The sequence below is a fragment of the Aulonocara stuartgranti genome, assembly GCF_965226115.1.
Source record: "Aulonocara stuartgranti genome assembly, chromosome: 3".
NCBI lineage: Eukaryota > Metazoa > Chordata > Actinopteri > Cichliformes > Cichlidae > Aulonocara > Aulonocara stuartgranti.
Window position 1 is genome coordinate 77,935,227 of NC_138941.1, and position 15,089 is coordinate 77,950,315.

Here is a 15,089-nt window from a genome sequence, read left to right on the forward strand (position 1 = left end):
AATAAGTGTATGTGTATTGCACACTGTTATTATTGCACATTAATTATTATTGCACCTTGTTACAAATATAAATATTATTGTTATCGTTTTAAACATTGTTACCTCCCCCTAAAAAGTCCAGGGAGGTATCCAGTCAGGTCAGCTGTTTACATTGATCAGGGCTATTGCCCTGTTGTAAAAGCTGTCCTTGAGTCTATTTGTTCGGGACCTCAGCAGCCTGAACCTCCTGCCAGACGGCAGCAGCTTAAACACCCGGTGTCCTGGGTGTGTGCAGGTGAATGTAACGCTACGGAGAAACTACAGCGAGAGTAAACCTGCTAACTTTGGTGTTTTTTCAAGTATCGGGTAATTTTATATGTGACTTTTTCTATCAGGTGAACAAACTGTGCATGCATATTCACGCTAAAGTTAAATGCAGAGAAAGCGCAGAGTCTCTGCTTTCAGAAACAATTGTATTAGGTTCAATTGAGCGAACGGTTCAAACGTTACAGTGATTTAAAAACGTTGCAAAAACCTGTTGGATTGTGAGTTTCAGGCATTAAATGCAATTCTACATCCAGACACTAGAGGGCGCAGAGCGCGATGGTGGTACCGAGCAGTGTTTTGGGGCGCAGAAGAAGAATTTCACAGAAAGAACTTCCTGTTGTGAAGCTAACGCCAGCACAGCATGTGTGTCGTTTGTGTTCACGGTTTACAGAAGATTATTGTGTTTTCGTCTACTTGTTACCCAGGCTGACAGCAGCTTCACTGCCTCAGGTTAGTAAACATTACAATGAATGTGCACGGCGCACCTCACAGTACAGGCTGTTGTTCGGTCATTCGCACATCAGGATGCGGGTCATTGTGTGTACACTGTGGCTTTAGGCTGCAGGTTGATGGATGCTAATGCTAGCGACTTGGCTAGTGCAGAATACAGTGGAGCCCCGACTTACGAAAAGTTCAAGTTACGAAGGCACTGAACGGCAATACTTCTGCCCGTGTTACGGCAAAATGCCCGCGTAACGAAATCCGCTGGCTCTGATTGGCTGAGCCTTCAATGCCCACAGTGCCTTCCAAATCATGTGACAACCCCTTGGCTTCCGTACTTGCTGTCACTACCCGATCCGTACCGGAAACCCGATCGGTACCCCGCATGCGCAAATCTTACGTCACTTCCTCTCTTTGCCAACATTGCGACATTCAATATATTTGAATGATACGGTTAGCGCCCAGTTAGCTCCTAGCATTTCTCAGCAGCTCTGCCTCCTTTTCGACTACCAGGACATTTAAACAATGAATAATCCGTATCCGCAACAAATTTTTGCTTTTCTCCTCAACAGAGAGCGTCCCCCGATTGAACAACAGCGCCGTAAAATAAGAAGAATGGCGCCTAATGACAGAGTTAATAATACAGACTTTATAATATGTCACGTGAAGATTCAGCAGCCAGATGAAGTGTTTACTGGCAATTGACAGTGATAGCAGACATTATCATCACTTTTCCAACAATCCTCTCCACACAGACAAGCATAAACACACTCGATTATCACTAAATCAAATTTAACACACGTTTGTAATGACGCTAATTCAGTTTACAATAGGGTTCATTCGCTCAGTCAGCAGGTGGCGGTATCCTCGTACACTGGGGAGTACACTGCCATTAAAGGAACAGAAGAAGAAGAAAACCCCTGCACATGCGCGGTACGGATCGGGTAGAACCGATTTGTACGGTCTGACTTTGCACATGCGCAGTAAGGATCGGGAGTCCCGATCCGTCACTATCTTTTAATTTTTTTATTTTTGTCTACATTATATTAAATGTTTCATTAGCGGAAACATGTTAAGAGATACTTGTTATTCTTAACATCTTAACAGATACTCTGACCTGTAACTATCGTAAAATGCTTCGACCGGAAGTAGACACCTTTCGCGCATGCGGGGTACCGATCGGGTTTCCGGTACGGATCGGGTAGTGACACCTGCGCTTCGCTGTTCCACTTGAACCACGCAGCTAGCAAAATGAAGCGTAAAGTAGGGCTGGGTATCGTCACTGATTTCTAGAATCGATTCAATTCCGATTCACAAGGTCCCGAATCGATTCGATTTAGTTCGATTCGATTTAAATCTGGGAAATTTTGACAGTCAGAAATATAATTCAGATCAGTACATTTACATATTTTTGTATCAATAAAAAGGAAGCTGACACACGCAAGACTTTATCACAGGTGTGAGCGTCACAGCAGAGGCCTTTGTGTCAAAGTAGCTGAAGATAAAACACAGAAAAACATGAAGGTGATTTTCCTGTTCTGGGATTTTATTAAAATATTCTGCAGTACATCAAAAACGAAAGAAAACCATTAATCAACATATGAACATTACCTCTGACGTTACAGCGGTTTTATTAGAGACACGGTTAAGCATTTTGCATTTTGAATAATTTTAAAAAGTTTAAATTTGTTCAGTATTGAACGGCAGAAATGAGGTTTTCTTTTCGGAAGAATGTAAAAGGGAAAAAAACAGCGGCTGACAGCGCTGTAGGTCCGTGTACTTTTCGGTATTTGAAGTTTTGTTTCAGAAACCAAAACGAAAAAACGATATTTAAAAGAATTTTCATTTTTTAAATTTTTGATAAAGAATAAAATGGGCGAAAATAACTTGTTTTTTCATTCGGTGGTAACAAATAGCCGTCATACACTTAAAATTAGACGTGCTTTTTTGGATTTCTTCGTGATTCAAATAATGAAAGTATACTAGCGCAAAAACAAAAAAATAGACGCATTTTCAATGTCTGAAACGGGAAGTACTTCTTCTGCGCGTTTTTTTATGGCGCGCGCACACCGTCCCCCACACAAGAGATCGACGGCCTTAAAGTTACACTGGAATAAACAGAGGATGGACCATTACGTTGTTTTTAGGAAAACTAAGAGAGTGACACTCCGGGACGAAGACATGACTGCAGAAAAACTGGGTCGCATCTTTCAGGTAGATATGTAAACTTCGCAAACTTTGCTTTCAGCAGTTTTTTTATGAACGTTATTGTTCTTCCTTACTGCGGAACGGCTAACGTTAACATTTGGTGATTTCATGTAGGCCTACTTTTACTAATACTATGTCTAGCCGTCTTCATTGTGCTAATATGTGAATTGTGCACATGTGCTAATGTGTAAATAGTTATTCATTGACTTTTACCGGCTACTAGCTAATAAGTAAGCCTTTAGAGCCTATTAACCGTGTGCACAGGAGTAACATGTTAGCAGAGCAACGTGATTTACGGAAACTTTTCTTAAACAGGTATCCGCGCATACTCTGTACATCACGGATGATTCAAACGTGGCTATGTTCCCCGGTGCGGTCTCTGGTGTTTTCAGCGCATTAGACCTTACACCCAGAGGTCACTATGAAGTCCACGGAGAAGACATGGAGTCAATTCCAACAGCAGGTTCCAGCGGGCAGCGTTTTGCATTTATGCGAGCACCAGCTGTGGCAGCGTCTGCACCTTCACGTTCACAGCAGGCTACTTCAAGTTCCCCTATGTCCTCCAAAACATTTCAGAGGTAGGATGAGTCTGTGTTCTTGAATATTAAATTACAGAACAGGCAAAATAAAAAGAAACATAAGGTGCATGGATAGTTGAATTGTTAAGAATAGCAAAGCTGTTTTAGTACAATTTGCCTATAGCAATCACTGAATGGATTTGTGGCCTGCTGTCTTTTACAATCCATCCATCCATCCATCTTCATCCGCTTATCCGAGGTCGGGTCGCGGGGGTAGCAGCCTAAGCAAAGAGGTCCAGACCTCCCTCTCCCCAGCCACCTCCTCCAGCTTGTCCGGGGGAATACCAAGGCGTTCCCAGGCCAGCCGAGAGATATAATCTCTCCAGCGTGTCCTGGGTCTGCCCCGGGGCCTCCTCCCGGTGGGACATGCCTGGAACACCTCGCCCAGGAGGCGCCCAGGGGGCATCCTTGCCAGATGCCCGAACCACCTCAGCTGGCTCCTTTCGATGTGGAGCAGCAGCTGCTCTACTCTAAGCCCCTCCCGGATGGCCGAACTTCTCACCCTATCTCTAAGGGAGAGGCCAACCACCCTTCGGAGGAAGCTCATTTCCGCCGCTTGTATCCGCGATCTCGTTCTTTCGGTCACTACCCACAGCTCGTGGCCATAGGTGAGGGTAGGGACGTAGATCGACCGGTAAATTGAGAGCTTCGCTTTTACACTCAGCTCCCTCTTCACCACGACTGACCGGTGCAGCGTCCGCATTACTGCAGCCGCAGCCCCAATCCGTCTGTCGATCTCCAGCTCCCTTCTCCCATCACTCGCGAACAAGACCCCGAGATACTTGAACTCCTCCACTTGGGGCAGGAACTCATCCCCGACCCGGAGTGGGCACTCCACCCTTTTCCGGCTGAGAACCATGGCCTCAGATTTGGAGGTGCTGATCCTCATTCCCGCTGCGTTACACTCGGCTGCGAACCGCTCCAGTGCGAGCTGGAGGCCCTCACCCGATGAAGCCAACAGAACCACATCATCCGCAAAAATCAGAGATGAGATTCTGAGGCCACCAAAGCGAAAGCCCTCCGCCACTTGGCTGCGCCTAGAAATCCTGTCCATAAAAATTATGAACAGAACCGGAGACAAAGGGCAGCCCTGGCGGAGCCCATCACCCACCGGGAACGAGTCCGACTTATTGCCGGCAATGCGAACCAATCTCTTGCAACGGTTGTATAGGGATTGAATGGCCCGTAACAATGGGCCAGACACCCCATACTCGCGCAACACCTCCCACAGGACGCCCCGAGGGACACGGTCGAATGCCTTCTCCAGGTCCACAAAACACATGTAGACTGGTTGGGCAAACTCCCATGCACCCTCAAGTATCCTCGAGAGGACAAAGAGCTGGTCCAGTGTTCCGCGACCAGGACGAAAACCGCATTGTTCCTCCTGTATCCGAGGTTCGACTAGCGGACGAACCCTCCTCTCCAGCACCCTGGCATAGACTTTCCCGGGGAGGCTGAGGAGTGTGATCCCCCTGTAGTTGGAACACACCCTCCGGTCCCCCTTCTTGAAGATGGGGACCACCACCCCGGTCTGCCAGTCCACAGGTACTGCCCCTGATCTCCACGCAACATTGCAGAGACGTGTCAACCAAGACAGCCCTACAACGTCCAGAGCCTTCAGGAACTCGGGGCGGACCTCATCGACACCAGGGGCTCTGCCACCAAGGAGTTGTTTAACTACCTCAGTGACCTCGCCCCCGGAAATTGGTGGGTCACACCCCTCATCCCCAGACTCTGCTTCCTCCCCGGAAGACGTGTCAGTGGGATTAAGGAGGTCCTCGAAGTATTCCTTCCACCGCCCGACAATTTTCTCAGTCGACGTCAACAGCGCTCCACCAGCACTATACACAGTGCAGGTAGAGCACCGCTTTCCCCTCCTGAGACGCCTGACGGTTTGCCAGAATCTCTTCGAGGCAGTCCGAAAGTCTTTTTCCATGGCCTCTCCGAACTCCTCCCACACCCGAGTTTTTGCTTCAGCCACTGCCCGAGCCGCATTCCGCTTGGCCTGTCGATACCTGTCGGCTGCCTCCGGAGTCCCACAGGCTAACCAAGCCCGATAGGCCTCCTTCTTCAGCCTGGTGGCTCCCTTCACCTCTGGTGTCCACCATTTGGTTCGGGGATTACCACCACGGCAGGCACCAACCACCTTGCGGCCGCAGCTCAATGCAGCAGCTTCGGCAATGGAGATTTTACATATCTTTTACAAGATATGTAAAATTATTATGTTTTGTTTTACAGATCAGTGTACTTTGCAGATGTAGTTGGTGGGAGGTTGATTCCCAATAGAATGGTGGTTGTACGATTCCTGGAGTCTGAGGCTACGCTTCAAGGGATAGTAGGAAAAGTGCAAGATGCCATTGGTAATTACAACCCAATAATTTTGACAGATGCACAGGGCAATGCAATTCTGGAGTCGGAGGGCACAACAGGTGAGCCATAATATTACAGCTAAAGCCCATATCTTATGGAGAGACATGTCTTACCAGACTCTTTGTAATATTTATTGGGTAATATGGTATTGGCTTCTAAACAGGTTTCTTTGGTTTTGTTTTTCATCTGTAGGGTCACAGTACTGGAGACAAAATGCACGAAAAATTCTTGCTGTGCCTGAACAAGACTTTAATTGCCTCCAGGGAACAAAGAGGAAGAAACTGAGGTATGTGAATAAATATGTATATACTATAGGATGAACATCAATATAGAAGAATTAATTTGATTTAAATCCTATAATAGCAGTAAGACATCACTACATAAATCATCATCTATCAGTAAGTGATGTGATGTTTCTTTAAGCCAGTAAGTAGCTTTGACATCTGATTATCCATTTTTATTTGTAGCAGCCGTAAAGATGATGACAGTGCCAGTTTGGGAGAAGTGAGTGACAAAATAGAAGAGTTGGTGTTGGCATCTCAAAGTCTGCCAGCTGTCACAGCAGCAATCAAAGAGCTCACTGATCTTGCAGTTGCCCAGAAAGTCACAACCCCCAAGCTGCAGACACTCAAGGAGGGATTTAGCTGCGTGGTTTGTATGAGTATGTTCAAATGTTGCTTAGTAAATACATTACATCTACACTAACATTTTAATTACAATTAAAACAATGTCAAACCACATTCAATCATTACTTTGGACAAACATTTTTTTACCAAACATAGGCTCTTTATTCAGCAGTGTCCATTTAAATACTTAGGCACAGACAATCAAGATGCAGGTCTACTGTAACATAACATTCAAAAGTTTACATGCACATTTAATTTGGGTTCTCCTTGCAATCTTGACTATGAAAGTATAGCTTTTCAAATTGATTACAATGTCAGTATGGGTGACGGTACACTGTTCACAGTAATGTAAAACTAAAAAGTTCACATTTAAAATGGGACTGTAGTTGCATATATTGAATCAAGTACCTGTAACTTTTTCATTTTTCTTGCTTGCTAATTGAGAAAATGTACTGATTTTGCCCCTCATCAATTATAGACAAAAATATAGACAGGGACTTTCTCAGAACAGCGTGAACAAGAGGAATTACAGAATAACCAAAAATATTCTGCATGCTGTCTGTAAATTTATGTCAAGACTGACTTTGAACCTATAGTTTGAACTAAATTCAACATAAATGGATAACAGTCTCACTTATCTGATTTACTTTTGCAGACATCATTGAGGATCCAGTGTTCTCACTGTGCTGCAGAAGCATTATTGGCTGCAAGACATGTGTGGAACAGTGGCAAGAGACATCACAGCACTGTGCAAAATGCAGGGAGAGTAACAACGGAGTTCTACAAATTACTGGTCTAACAGCTGCATTTTCTGTATTGAAATCTTTTTTTGCAGAGGAGTAATGTAGTGTGTACACACAAATGTTTACAGTCAGTTGATTTTTTTTTTTGTCTGTTCTGTACAGTTTACAGATGCAGTGGTTCATACATTTCTCTGAGTTATGTTTATGAGACAGAGCAGAGCTTCTTTGTATGGCATAAAGTCACCATTTACGGCTCTAAAAAACAAATGTGAAATATCAGGATATTTTTCTGCAAAATGACTCTCTGTTCTAAGTTTGTCCTGTTCGGTTGTGAAGGGATCAACTCCAAAAGTCGAATATTCTTTGAGTGCAGATCCCAAGTGCTGCCTGTAAAGGTCTGCTGCTTCAAGTGCATTTGGCAAGAGCTCTGGAGAAATTCTTCTTTTACACCCATGTTCTGCAAAGTGATTTGGTATGCCTTTTCCTGTAAAAAATAGAGGAGGTGTTTAAATGTTCATTATCAGGGTTGTAAGCAATCTGACTTTTTTTTTTTTTTTTTTTTACCTGGGATTCTATGAGCATTCCATGATTCTACCACACTTGCAAGACCAATGTTACACAGCTGACAGGTTAGATTGGACACACAGTATCGCACAAGGTTATCCTCCATATCTATCTCCTCCTGGTCCATCAGCTGGAGTAGGGCAGTTTTTAGTGGGTAGTTGACACGGTTGTTGATTTCAGGCCAAATCCTTTCAACTGTGTGGTTCTAAAAGAGTTAAAAGAAACATGTCTTAAATGTACGTAGTAGTACACGTAATAGTATAAGAATTTCAGCTGATGTTAATGGTACTTAAATCTTACTCTTGTGGATGAGGTCTGTAAATAAGGCAGTCTCTCCTGATTGAAGCGATGATGTGACAGCATCTCTTGCATGAACAGTGTTAAATAAAATTCCTTTCCATGGTCTACTCGCACCTGGTCCCACATACCATAGGTGATCACTGCAGGTCTGGTACAGGAAAAATAAAGAACATTTATTAACTATTTTGCTTTAAGACCAGCAAAGGTGTTATTATTTTGAATGTATTCATTCATGTTTTTTTTGGGTAATATTTTAGTTGTAGTAGGACAACATATATTTCTTAAGTTTCTTTGCAATGTCACTGTCATGCTCAGACTTTAGATGTATGTCAGAACAATTGAAAGATATGTGGAAATCCAAGAACCTTGTTCCATTCATAAATGAACACTGATTAATTGCAATAAAGTAGTTAAATGATTCATGTGCAATTCCATTTTATTTATTTTTACATTAATAGAAAATGTTGATCAAAATGTTTGGTAAGTTCTTAATATATTATATTCAGGAACATAACCAGACCCATCTGTTGCATGTCTAATTTAAATTCAAATATTGTAAATTTGGGTGCAGCTCATGTCCAATATGACTAACATGTCCATCAAAACACTTAAGATGAAATAAATGGTTTGAGAGGTTGTATTACCTGAAAACATATTCATAGATGCTCAAGTTGTTTTTGATTGGCATTGTGGAATGACTCACAATCTTTTTACTGAATCCATCTACAGCTAAAACATGGGTGACTCCAAACATTACAAGTTTCTCGTTTTGGTCCAGGTGAACCTTGTGCCCCATGCATTCAGCATGGTACGGTGTGGGATTAAGATTCCGAGCTCCCTTACAAAAAAATCACAAAAATAAATGACAGCTGACTGGATAAAGGCAGATTTGATCATACGTTTGAGGAAGAGTCAAGTAACTGTTAAAGCAGGGCGTACATCTGTTAAACAGAATTAGGCCCTACCATTACATGATGTATATCACAAATATGACAAAGAACATTGGAATACAGTTCTAGTGGAAGATTAAATAACATAGGCTACCTGGCGTCTTGCTTCATGATAAGGTTGATGCACCTCTCTTAAAATTGACCCAATTCGTCCCTCTGCAGCATGTACCCCTTTTGTGGACAGATAGCCCTTCATCATTTTGCGGCCATATGTTGGGCCCACCTGTTTAAAATAAAAGATCATGCTACTACTAGAACAACAAATGTAAAGTAGCTTATTCTGAAAGCAAATGTGTAAAGCTAAAGTATTGTGCTAATTAACTGTACAAATACCAGTGAGAGACATCTTTAAAATAACTAACGTTACCCACCACCCGCAAGACGCTAAAACGCGCGGGCGCGCGCACACAGTCTAGACTAACCCCCTTACAACCCAGTTAAGACAACCATACACAGTCATAAGGTGAAGGAAGAAAGTACCTTACCTCATTTATAGCTTGTGTCACCTCAAGCTCCAACCGTGTGTCCGAGAGTCGACAGCTAGTGATTTGCTCAGCACAAAACTTTCTAACATTTCTCGCAGAAAATCCTCTCACTTCCCCGTGTTCATATGACAGACGCTCTGATATAATTTCCGATGACAGGCCTTGTTTTGCCATCTCCATGATCACGTCTGAGTATTTTTCCAACGTCATGATGTCCACACTACAGTGTTTGCCATAAGTTTGCGCATCACTTGTACAGGTTGTTGACCTACTAAAACTTCCGGTTCAGACAAAATAAATAAAGGGCCCTTTCTCGTTCTTTTTTCTTGGGTTTTTCGTTTCTGATGTGCGAAAGGACAAAATGAAAAAAACAATTGTTTTACGTTTTTCATTTTAGCTTTTTAAGTTGAGAATTAAATAAGTGTCTCATTTTCTTTTTTAAATTATACTTTCTGAAACGAAACTTCAAATACCGAAAAGTACACGGACCGCTGTAAGCAACAGTAGACTTGTGCGTAACAAGCAAGCGAATAATGAAGAAAGGGAAACTGTTCCTGAAGTATAGAGAGAGAGAGAGAGAGCTGCGCATCGCGATGGAAGCAAAACAGTAAAAGTGAATTCATGACGATGTTTATGTGAAGCGTTTGGATCTTCTTTTGCTGCTGGTTCGGTCAATATTGTTTGGAGAGACATCAAACTAACAGCTTTAGAATCAGCGCATAAAGGGCGTGAACACAAAGCGCCGACCCGCCGACAGATCAGAATCAGCGAGCTGTCGGCTTTCAGCCCCGACTGTGAGAAAGGCGCCATCTAACTGATTCTGATCCGCGGGTCGCGCTGTGTGTTTAAGTCTATGTGCAGAATCCTGTACCTGCTCTCATTTACTGTTTGGTGGTTCTTGAAATTTTGTGAGATGTCACCTGAGATTCTGGCATTTCGGGCAAAATAAATTTATATTAAAAATCGATTCAGGATTTTAATGAATCGATTTTACGTTATCCAAGCCAGAATCGATTTTAATCGATGAATCGATTATAAAAACCCAGCCCTAGCGTAAAGTACTGTCGATGAAAACAAAGAGAGAAATTATTGATAAATATGAGCGAGGTGTGAAACTTTGTGCTATTGCACGCGAGTATGCCGAAATCCTTCGACCATAGGAACAATTCTAAAACAAAAAGAAGTCATCAAAGCAGGTAAACCTTCAAAGGGCACCACCATCATGTCCAAAAGGAGGACCCCCATACACGACGAGATGGAAAGGCTTCTCCTTGTTTGGATTAAAGACAAGGGAGAGACTGGCAATACCCCCACAGAGACTGTCATTTGCGAGAAGGCGTCCTCAATTTATAATGATTTAGTAAGTAAGGCAGCTTCCGATGAGCAGCCAACGGCATCGACGTCCTCGCAGGAGGCACCCCTAACCTCCCCAGAGTTCAGGGCATCGCATGGGTGGTTTTATCGGTTCAAGAAGAGGACTGGCAACCACTCCGTTGTGCGTCACGGCGAGGCAGCAAGTTCCAATCACACGGCTGCCGAAGAATTTGTTAAAAAATTTGAACTTATAAATCAAGAAGGCTACATCCCCCAGCAGGTATTCAACTGTGACGAGACTGGCCTCTTCTGAAAAAAGATGCCGCGGCGTACGTACATCACCGCGGAGGAAATAAAGATGCCAGGCCACAAGCCCATGAAGGACCGTCTCCACCCTCGCCCTGTGTGCTAATGCCAGTGGGACTGTAAGGTCAAGCCACTCCTAGTGTACCACTCAGAAAATCCGCGTGCCTTCAAGAAACACAAAAACTTTAAAGGAGAGGCTCGAGGTTATGTGGAGGTCCAACCCCAAGGCCTGGGTGACCCGACAGTTCTTTGTCGAATGGGTCAACTTGGTCTTTGGCCCTGCTGTCAAGAAGTTCCTCGAGGAGAACGAGCTCCCCATGAAGTGCCCTCTGATCATCGATAACGCCCACCCCTCTGGCCTCGAGGACGATATCCTGGAGGAGTTCTCGTTCATCAAGGTTCTCTTCCTCCCTCCCAACACGACCCCTCTCCTCCAGCCCATGGACCAGCAAGTGACCTCTAATTTAAAGAGACCGTACACGAAACACATGTTCAAACGGTGTTCGGACATAACAGAGAGTACGCAGCTCAGCCTCAGGGAGTTTTGGAAAAATCATTTCGACATCGCTGCATGCCTCAAGTTGATTTCTTTGGCATGGCGGGAGGTGAGTCGTCGAACGCTAAATTCTGCTTGGAGGAAGCTGTGGCCTGATGCTGTTGCCCCTCGAGATTTTGAAGGCTTTGAGGGGGAACCTCAACCTGAAGTCAAGGTTGAGGAGATCGTAAATCTCGGCACCGCCCTGGGACTGCAGGTTGACGAGGAGGATATAAACGACCTTGTGCATGAACATCGAGAGGAGCTGTCAACGGCAGAGCTGCAAGAGTTGGAGGCGATGCTGCACTCATCAGTACAGCAACAATTCAGCGAGGAGGAGGCCGTCATACCATCGGCCGATATCAAGGACAATCACCCTGAAAAGAACTTTACCGCTCATGCTATAGAGCATTTTGTTGACATCTCCCACTTCAGATCCATTTTGAAAAGTAGACGGAGACAGACGTCGTTGGATAGATTTTTCACAAAGAGGCCAGCAACAAGTCAACCTTCAGGTGAAAGTGTGCCTACATGCAGCATATGTATGCATGCATACAGCTGACACATATATACACTTATTCCTCTAATTTTGAGTTATTGGTAATGTTTTTACCCAAATGCCATACTTCTTAAAATACAAGCAGACATTACAAAGAAAGCTGAAGTGTTACTAATTGTGTAAAAATGTCTGAATTGTTTTTTGTTGCCTTTCTTTTTTACTTGTAGTGTTTTAGATGTCAGGGCTGTTGGTGGATTAAAACTTTTTGTTAATAAAAATAATGTTCTCTCTGGTCTTTAATGTGCACTTCAGTGTCTGTTGCACTACCTCCTGATGTTTAAAGCCTGATTAATCTTTGAATTAAAAAATCAACAACTTTACACCTTAATGTTATGCCAGTTTCCCCCGTGGTGGTGCTGTATGTATGCATGCATACGTATGCTTTCTTCAGCCTCCACCACCTCCGCCACCAAGAACTCCGTCTCCAGCCAGCATCTAAGCACTCAAAAGGCGCGATGGCTGCTTCGATTTACAAAAAACCGTCGGGAACAGATTAATTTCGTAAGTCGGGGTTCCACTGCAGTGTGTTGCTGTGACATTTGTGAGGTTCCCTCAGACACACTCCGCCAGTCTTGTTGCTGTTAACAACATATTAAAAAATCCACCATCTGTTCCACCGTCACCAGTTAATCTGGAACACCGGGTGATTTAACGCTACTCCGTGTTCATACTTGGAAGTATTAGCATGTTATTGACTTGGATACTATATTGTTTTAAGCCTTTGTGAATGTTTGTTCATTTTAAAGTGAAAACGCCATCTGCTTTTGGCACAAAACTATCGAATTTGCAGCTTCGGTTAAGTGGGATGGTTTGTCAGACATCACTGTAACATCATCCTACGGTAGGACCGTTTGTCAAACAGTGGTTACATGATGTCTGGAGACTTTCTGGTTCAGTTTTGTTTGTTTAGCAACTTCTGCTCATTTACGTAACTGCTGTTTTAGTCATGGCTTGTTTTCTTTGCGTTTGCTGGTTGTAGAAATGGTTTCTATGAAGCATTTCTTTTAGCTGAACGAACTGCTCGTGTGCGTGCATGTTTTATACATGTGCTAAAGTTAAATGTCTTTGTGCAGAACATTGTGTGCTTTGGAGAAACAGCAGAGGATCAACAAAGGTTCAGTTTTAAAGTAGGTACTGCTCTGTGTCCAGTGTAGCGACATAGCTAGCTTTGCATCATACCGAGACACGCTACTGGTGCTATAAAGTGATGTGCAGAGTTTGTCTCTCTCTTTGTATTTGCAGTCCAAACAACATGGAGAAAAACATTGTGTACTGCCTGCTGTGCAACAAGCCCCAGCTGTTCATTTGGAATCACCTGAGCGGAGTGTGCCTGAAACACGGCACAGCACAGGAGAGGGAGCAAGAAGCTTCCAGAGCTAAAGCCTCCCAGAAGCTGTTTTCCAGGGAAGGTCGACTCTGGAGCTTCTCGGAGCTGCAGGAGTTTTGCAAGGACGCAGCATCTTGCACCAAACTCTGCAGTCGTCTTCAGAGTCGTGGCTTTATCATCACAGACACTCCCCAAACCTGCCCAACACAGAGGTCTGATGAGCTTGTTGCCACTCTGGCCAGTCCAGCTGTGGCTCCGGTTGACTCGATCCATCCCTGATGGAGTCTCCCATAAATCCTTTGGCTGGACATTTGACTTGTCTTTATTTTTCCTTTGTTTGATGCTTTGCTTGGCTTTTGTTGTGTCTGACCTTTTCTGATTAAAAGAAAATTGAGCTCACAGGACACCATGTTGCCTCAGCTGATGCAGTCGTCTTTGCAATAATGTTTATTTCCAAAGGAATTTCTAGAAATTCAGAACAGTAAAATTCACAGAATGAATTAGAAGATAACTCTGATGTAGTTAAACTAAAATCCTCTGTGGGGGTTAGTATATAAACTCTTAACACCTAGTTAGCATGAATAAGTGTTGAATGATCAACTCCAGACAGATTTGGTATTCAACACTAAGTCAGAGTTAACGTTCCAACTCTCCAATAAGAGTTAAATTAACTTATAAAGAGACTTTAAAAGAGCTGAAATCAAATCTGACAGTCTTCATTTGGACATGTTGGATTTGCTGTGTGGTAAGGCACCTGGGCCAGATGGCTTTCTGACTTTACAAAACCTTCCCAGAAGAAAGAATATTGCCTCTTTTTAACATGTATGTAGAAGCATATCACACGGAGGCTCTCCACCCACTGTGAGACAGGCAGTGAGTACTGAGAAACCTGCTAAACCTGCAGAACACTCATCATTTAGAGTCTGACGGGGGTTGACACTAAAATACTTTAAATGTTTAGCATGAAGATCAGAGCCTTGGATCCCACATTTGATTCGCTTTGTACCAAAGCATCAAGGGTTTCACAAAATAAGAAGGGTTCTCATATAATTCATGAGAGATGTGATGCTAACGATGCAGCTTTATTATCACTGGACGCTCGTCAGGCCTCGGACAGAATAGACTGGTCAGATTTATTTAACCTTCTCCCAAGATATGGATTTGGAAATCATTTTCTCAGATGGGTTCAACTTTTGTAACAAACAATAGTTTCTAAACCCGTCACATTGGAGCGTTCCACTCATCAGGGGTGCCCGTTATCTCCAATGCTATTTATTCTGACTATGGAACCTCTGGTGATGACACTTACAATGAGAGCTGTACTATTTGGTTTCCAGTTTGGACATCGAGAGCAGAGATTGGCCCTAGGCCCTAGACTAGGCTGTCTGTTCGCAAAGTTGCAAAATTAATGCTACAAATGGAGCTATTTAGACGATTTTCTGGCTATAAATGATTCAAAATCCTCCTCCGTCCTATT

The 15,089-nt window shown here is 43.5% G+C and overlaps 2 protein-coding genes and 1 long non-coding RNA gene across 7 annotated transcripts; 2 read left to right on the forward strand and 1 right to left on the reverse strand.

The window, feature by feature from the left end:
• Positions 1-584: 584 nt before the first annotated feature.
• On the forward strand, positions 585-14,021 carry LOC309703701. Of its 2 annotated transcripts, XR_014275950.1 has the most exons (3): positions 585-756; positions 13,359-13,412; positions 13,528-14,021. It is a non-coding gene; the product is annotated as an uncharacterized lncRNA (long non-coding RNA). The 2 variants fall into 2 exon arrangements; XR_014275951.1 differs by lacking the exon at positions 13,359-13,412.
• On the forward strand, positions 5,782-7,372 carry LOC309703658 (uncharacterized protein; the record flags this gene model as incomplete). 2 transcript variants are annotated; one of them, XM_082528601.1, is made up of 4 exons in its annotated part: positions 5,782-5,962; positions 6,096-6,189; positions 6,371-6,554; positions 7,185-7,328. In XM_082528601.1, the coding sequence occupies exons 1-4, from the start codon at positions 5,821-5,823 to the stop codon at positions 7,326-7,328; spliced, it is 564 nt and encodes a 187-aa protein (XP_082384727.1). In that variant the 5' UTR covers positions 5,782-5,820. The 2 variants fall into 2 exon arrangements, with proteins under 2 accessions (XP_082384727.1, XP_082384726.1); XM_082528600.1 differs by having other exon boundaries at positions 5,784-5,962; positions 6,371-6,564; positions 7,185-7,372.
• LOC309703587 (uncharacterized protein) lies at positions 7,450-9,984 on the reverse strand. 3 transcript variants are annotated; one of them, XM_082528502.1, is made up of 6 exons: positions 9,572-9,984; positions 9,181-9,309; positions 8,781-8,974; positions 8,137-8,284; positions 7,837-8,041; positions 7,450-7,756 (listed from the first exon to the last, which is right to left on the reverse strand). In XM_082528502.1, the coding sequence occupies exons 1-6, from the start codon at positions 9,779-9,781 to the stop codon at positions 7,452-7,454; spliced, it is 1,191 nt and encodes a 396-aa protein (XP_082384628.1). In that variant the 5' UTR covers positions 9,782-9,984; the 3' UTR covers positions 7,450-7,451. The 3 variants fall into 3 exon arrangements, 1 of the variants encoding a protein (XP_082384628.1); XR_014275920.1 differs by lacking the exons at positions 7,450-7,756; positions 8,781-8,974; positions 9,181-9,309 and having other exon boundaries at positions 7,930-8,284; positions 9,572-9,644; XR_014275921.1 differs by lacking the exons at positions 7,450-7,756; positions 8,781-8,974; positions 9,572-9,984 and having other exon boundaries at positions 7,930-8,284; positions 9,181-9,560.
• Positions 14,022-15,089: the final 1,068 nt, after the last annotated feature.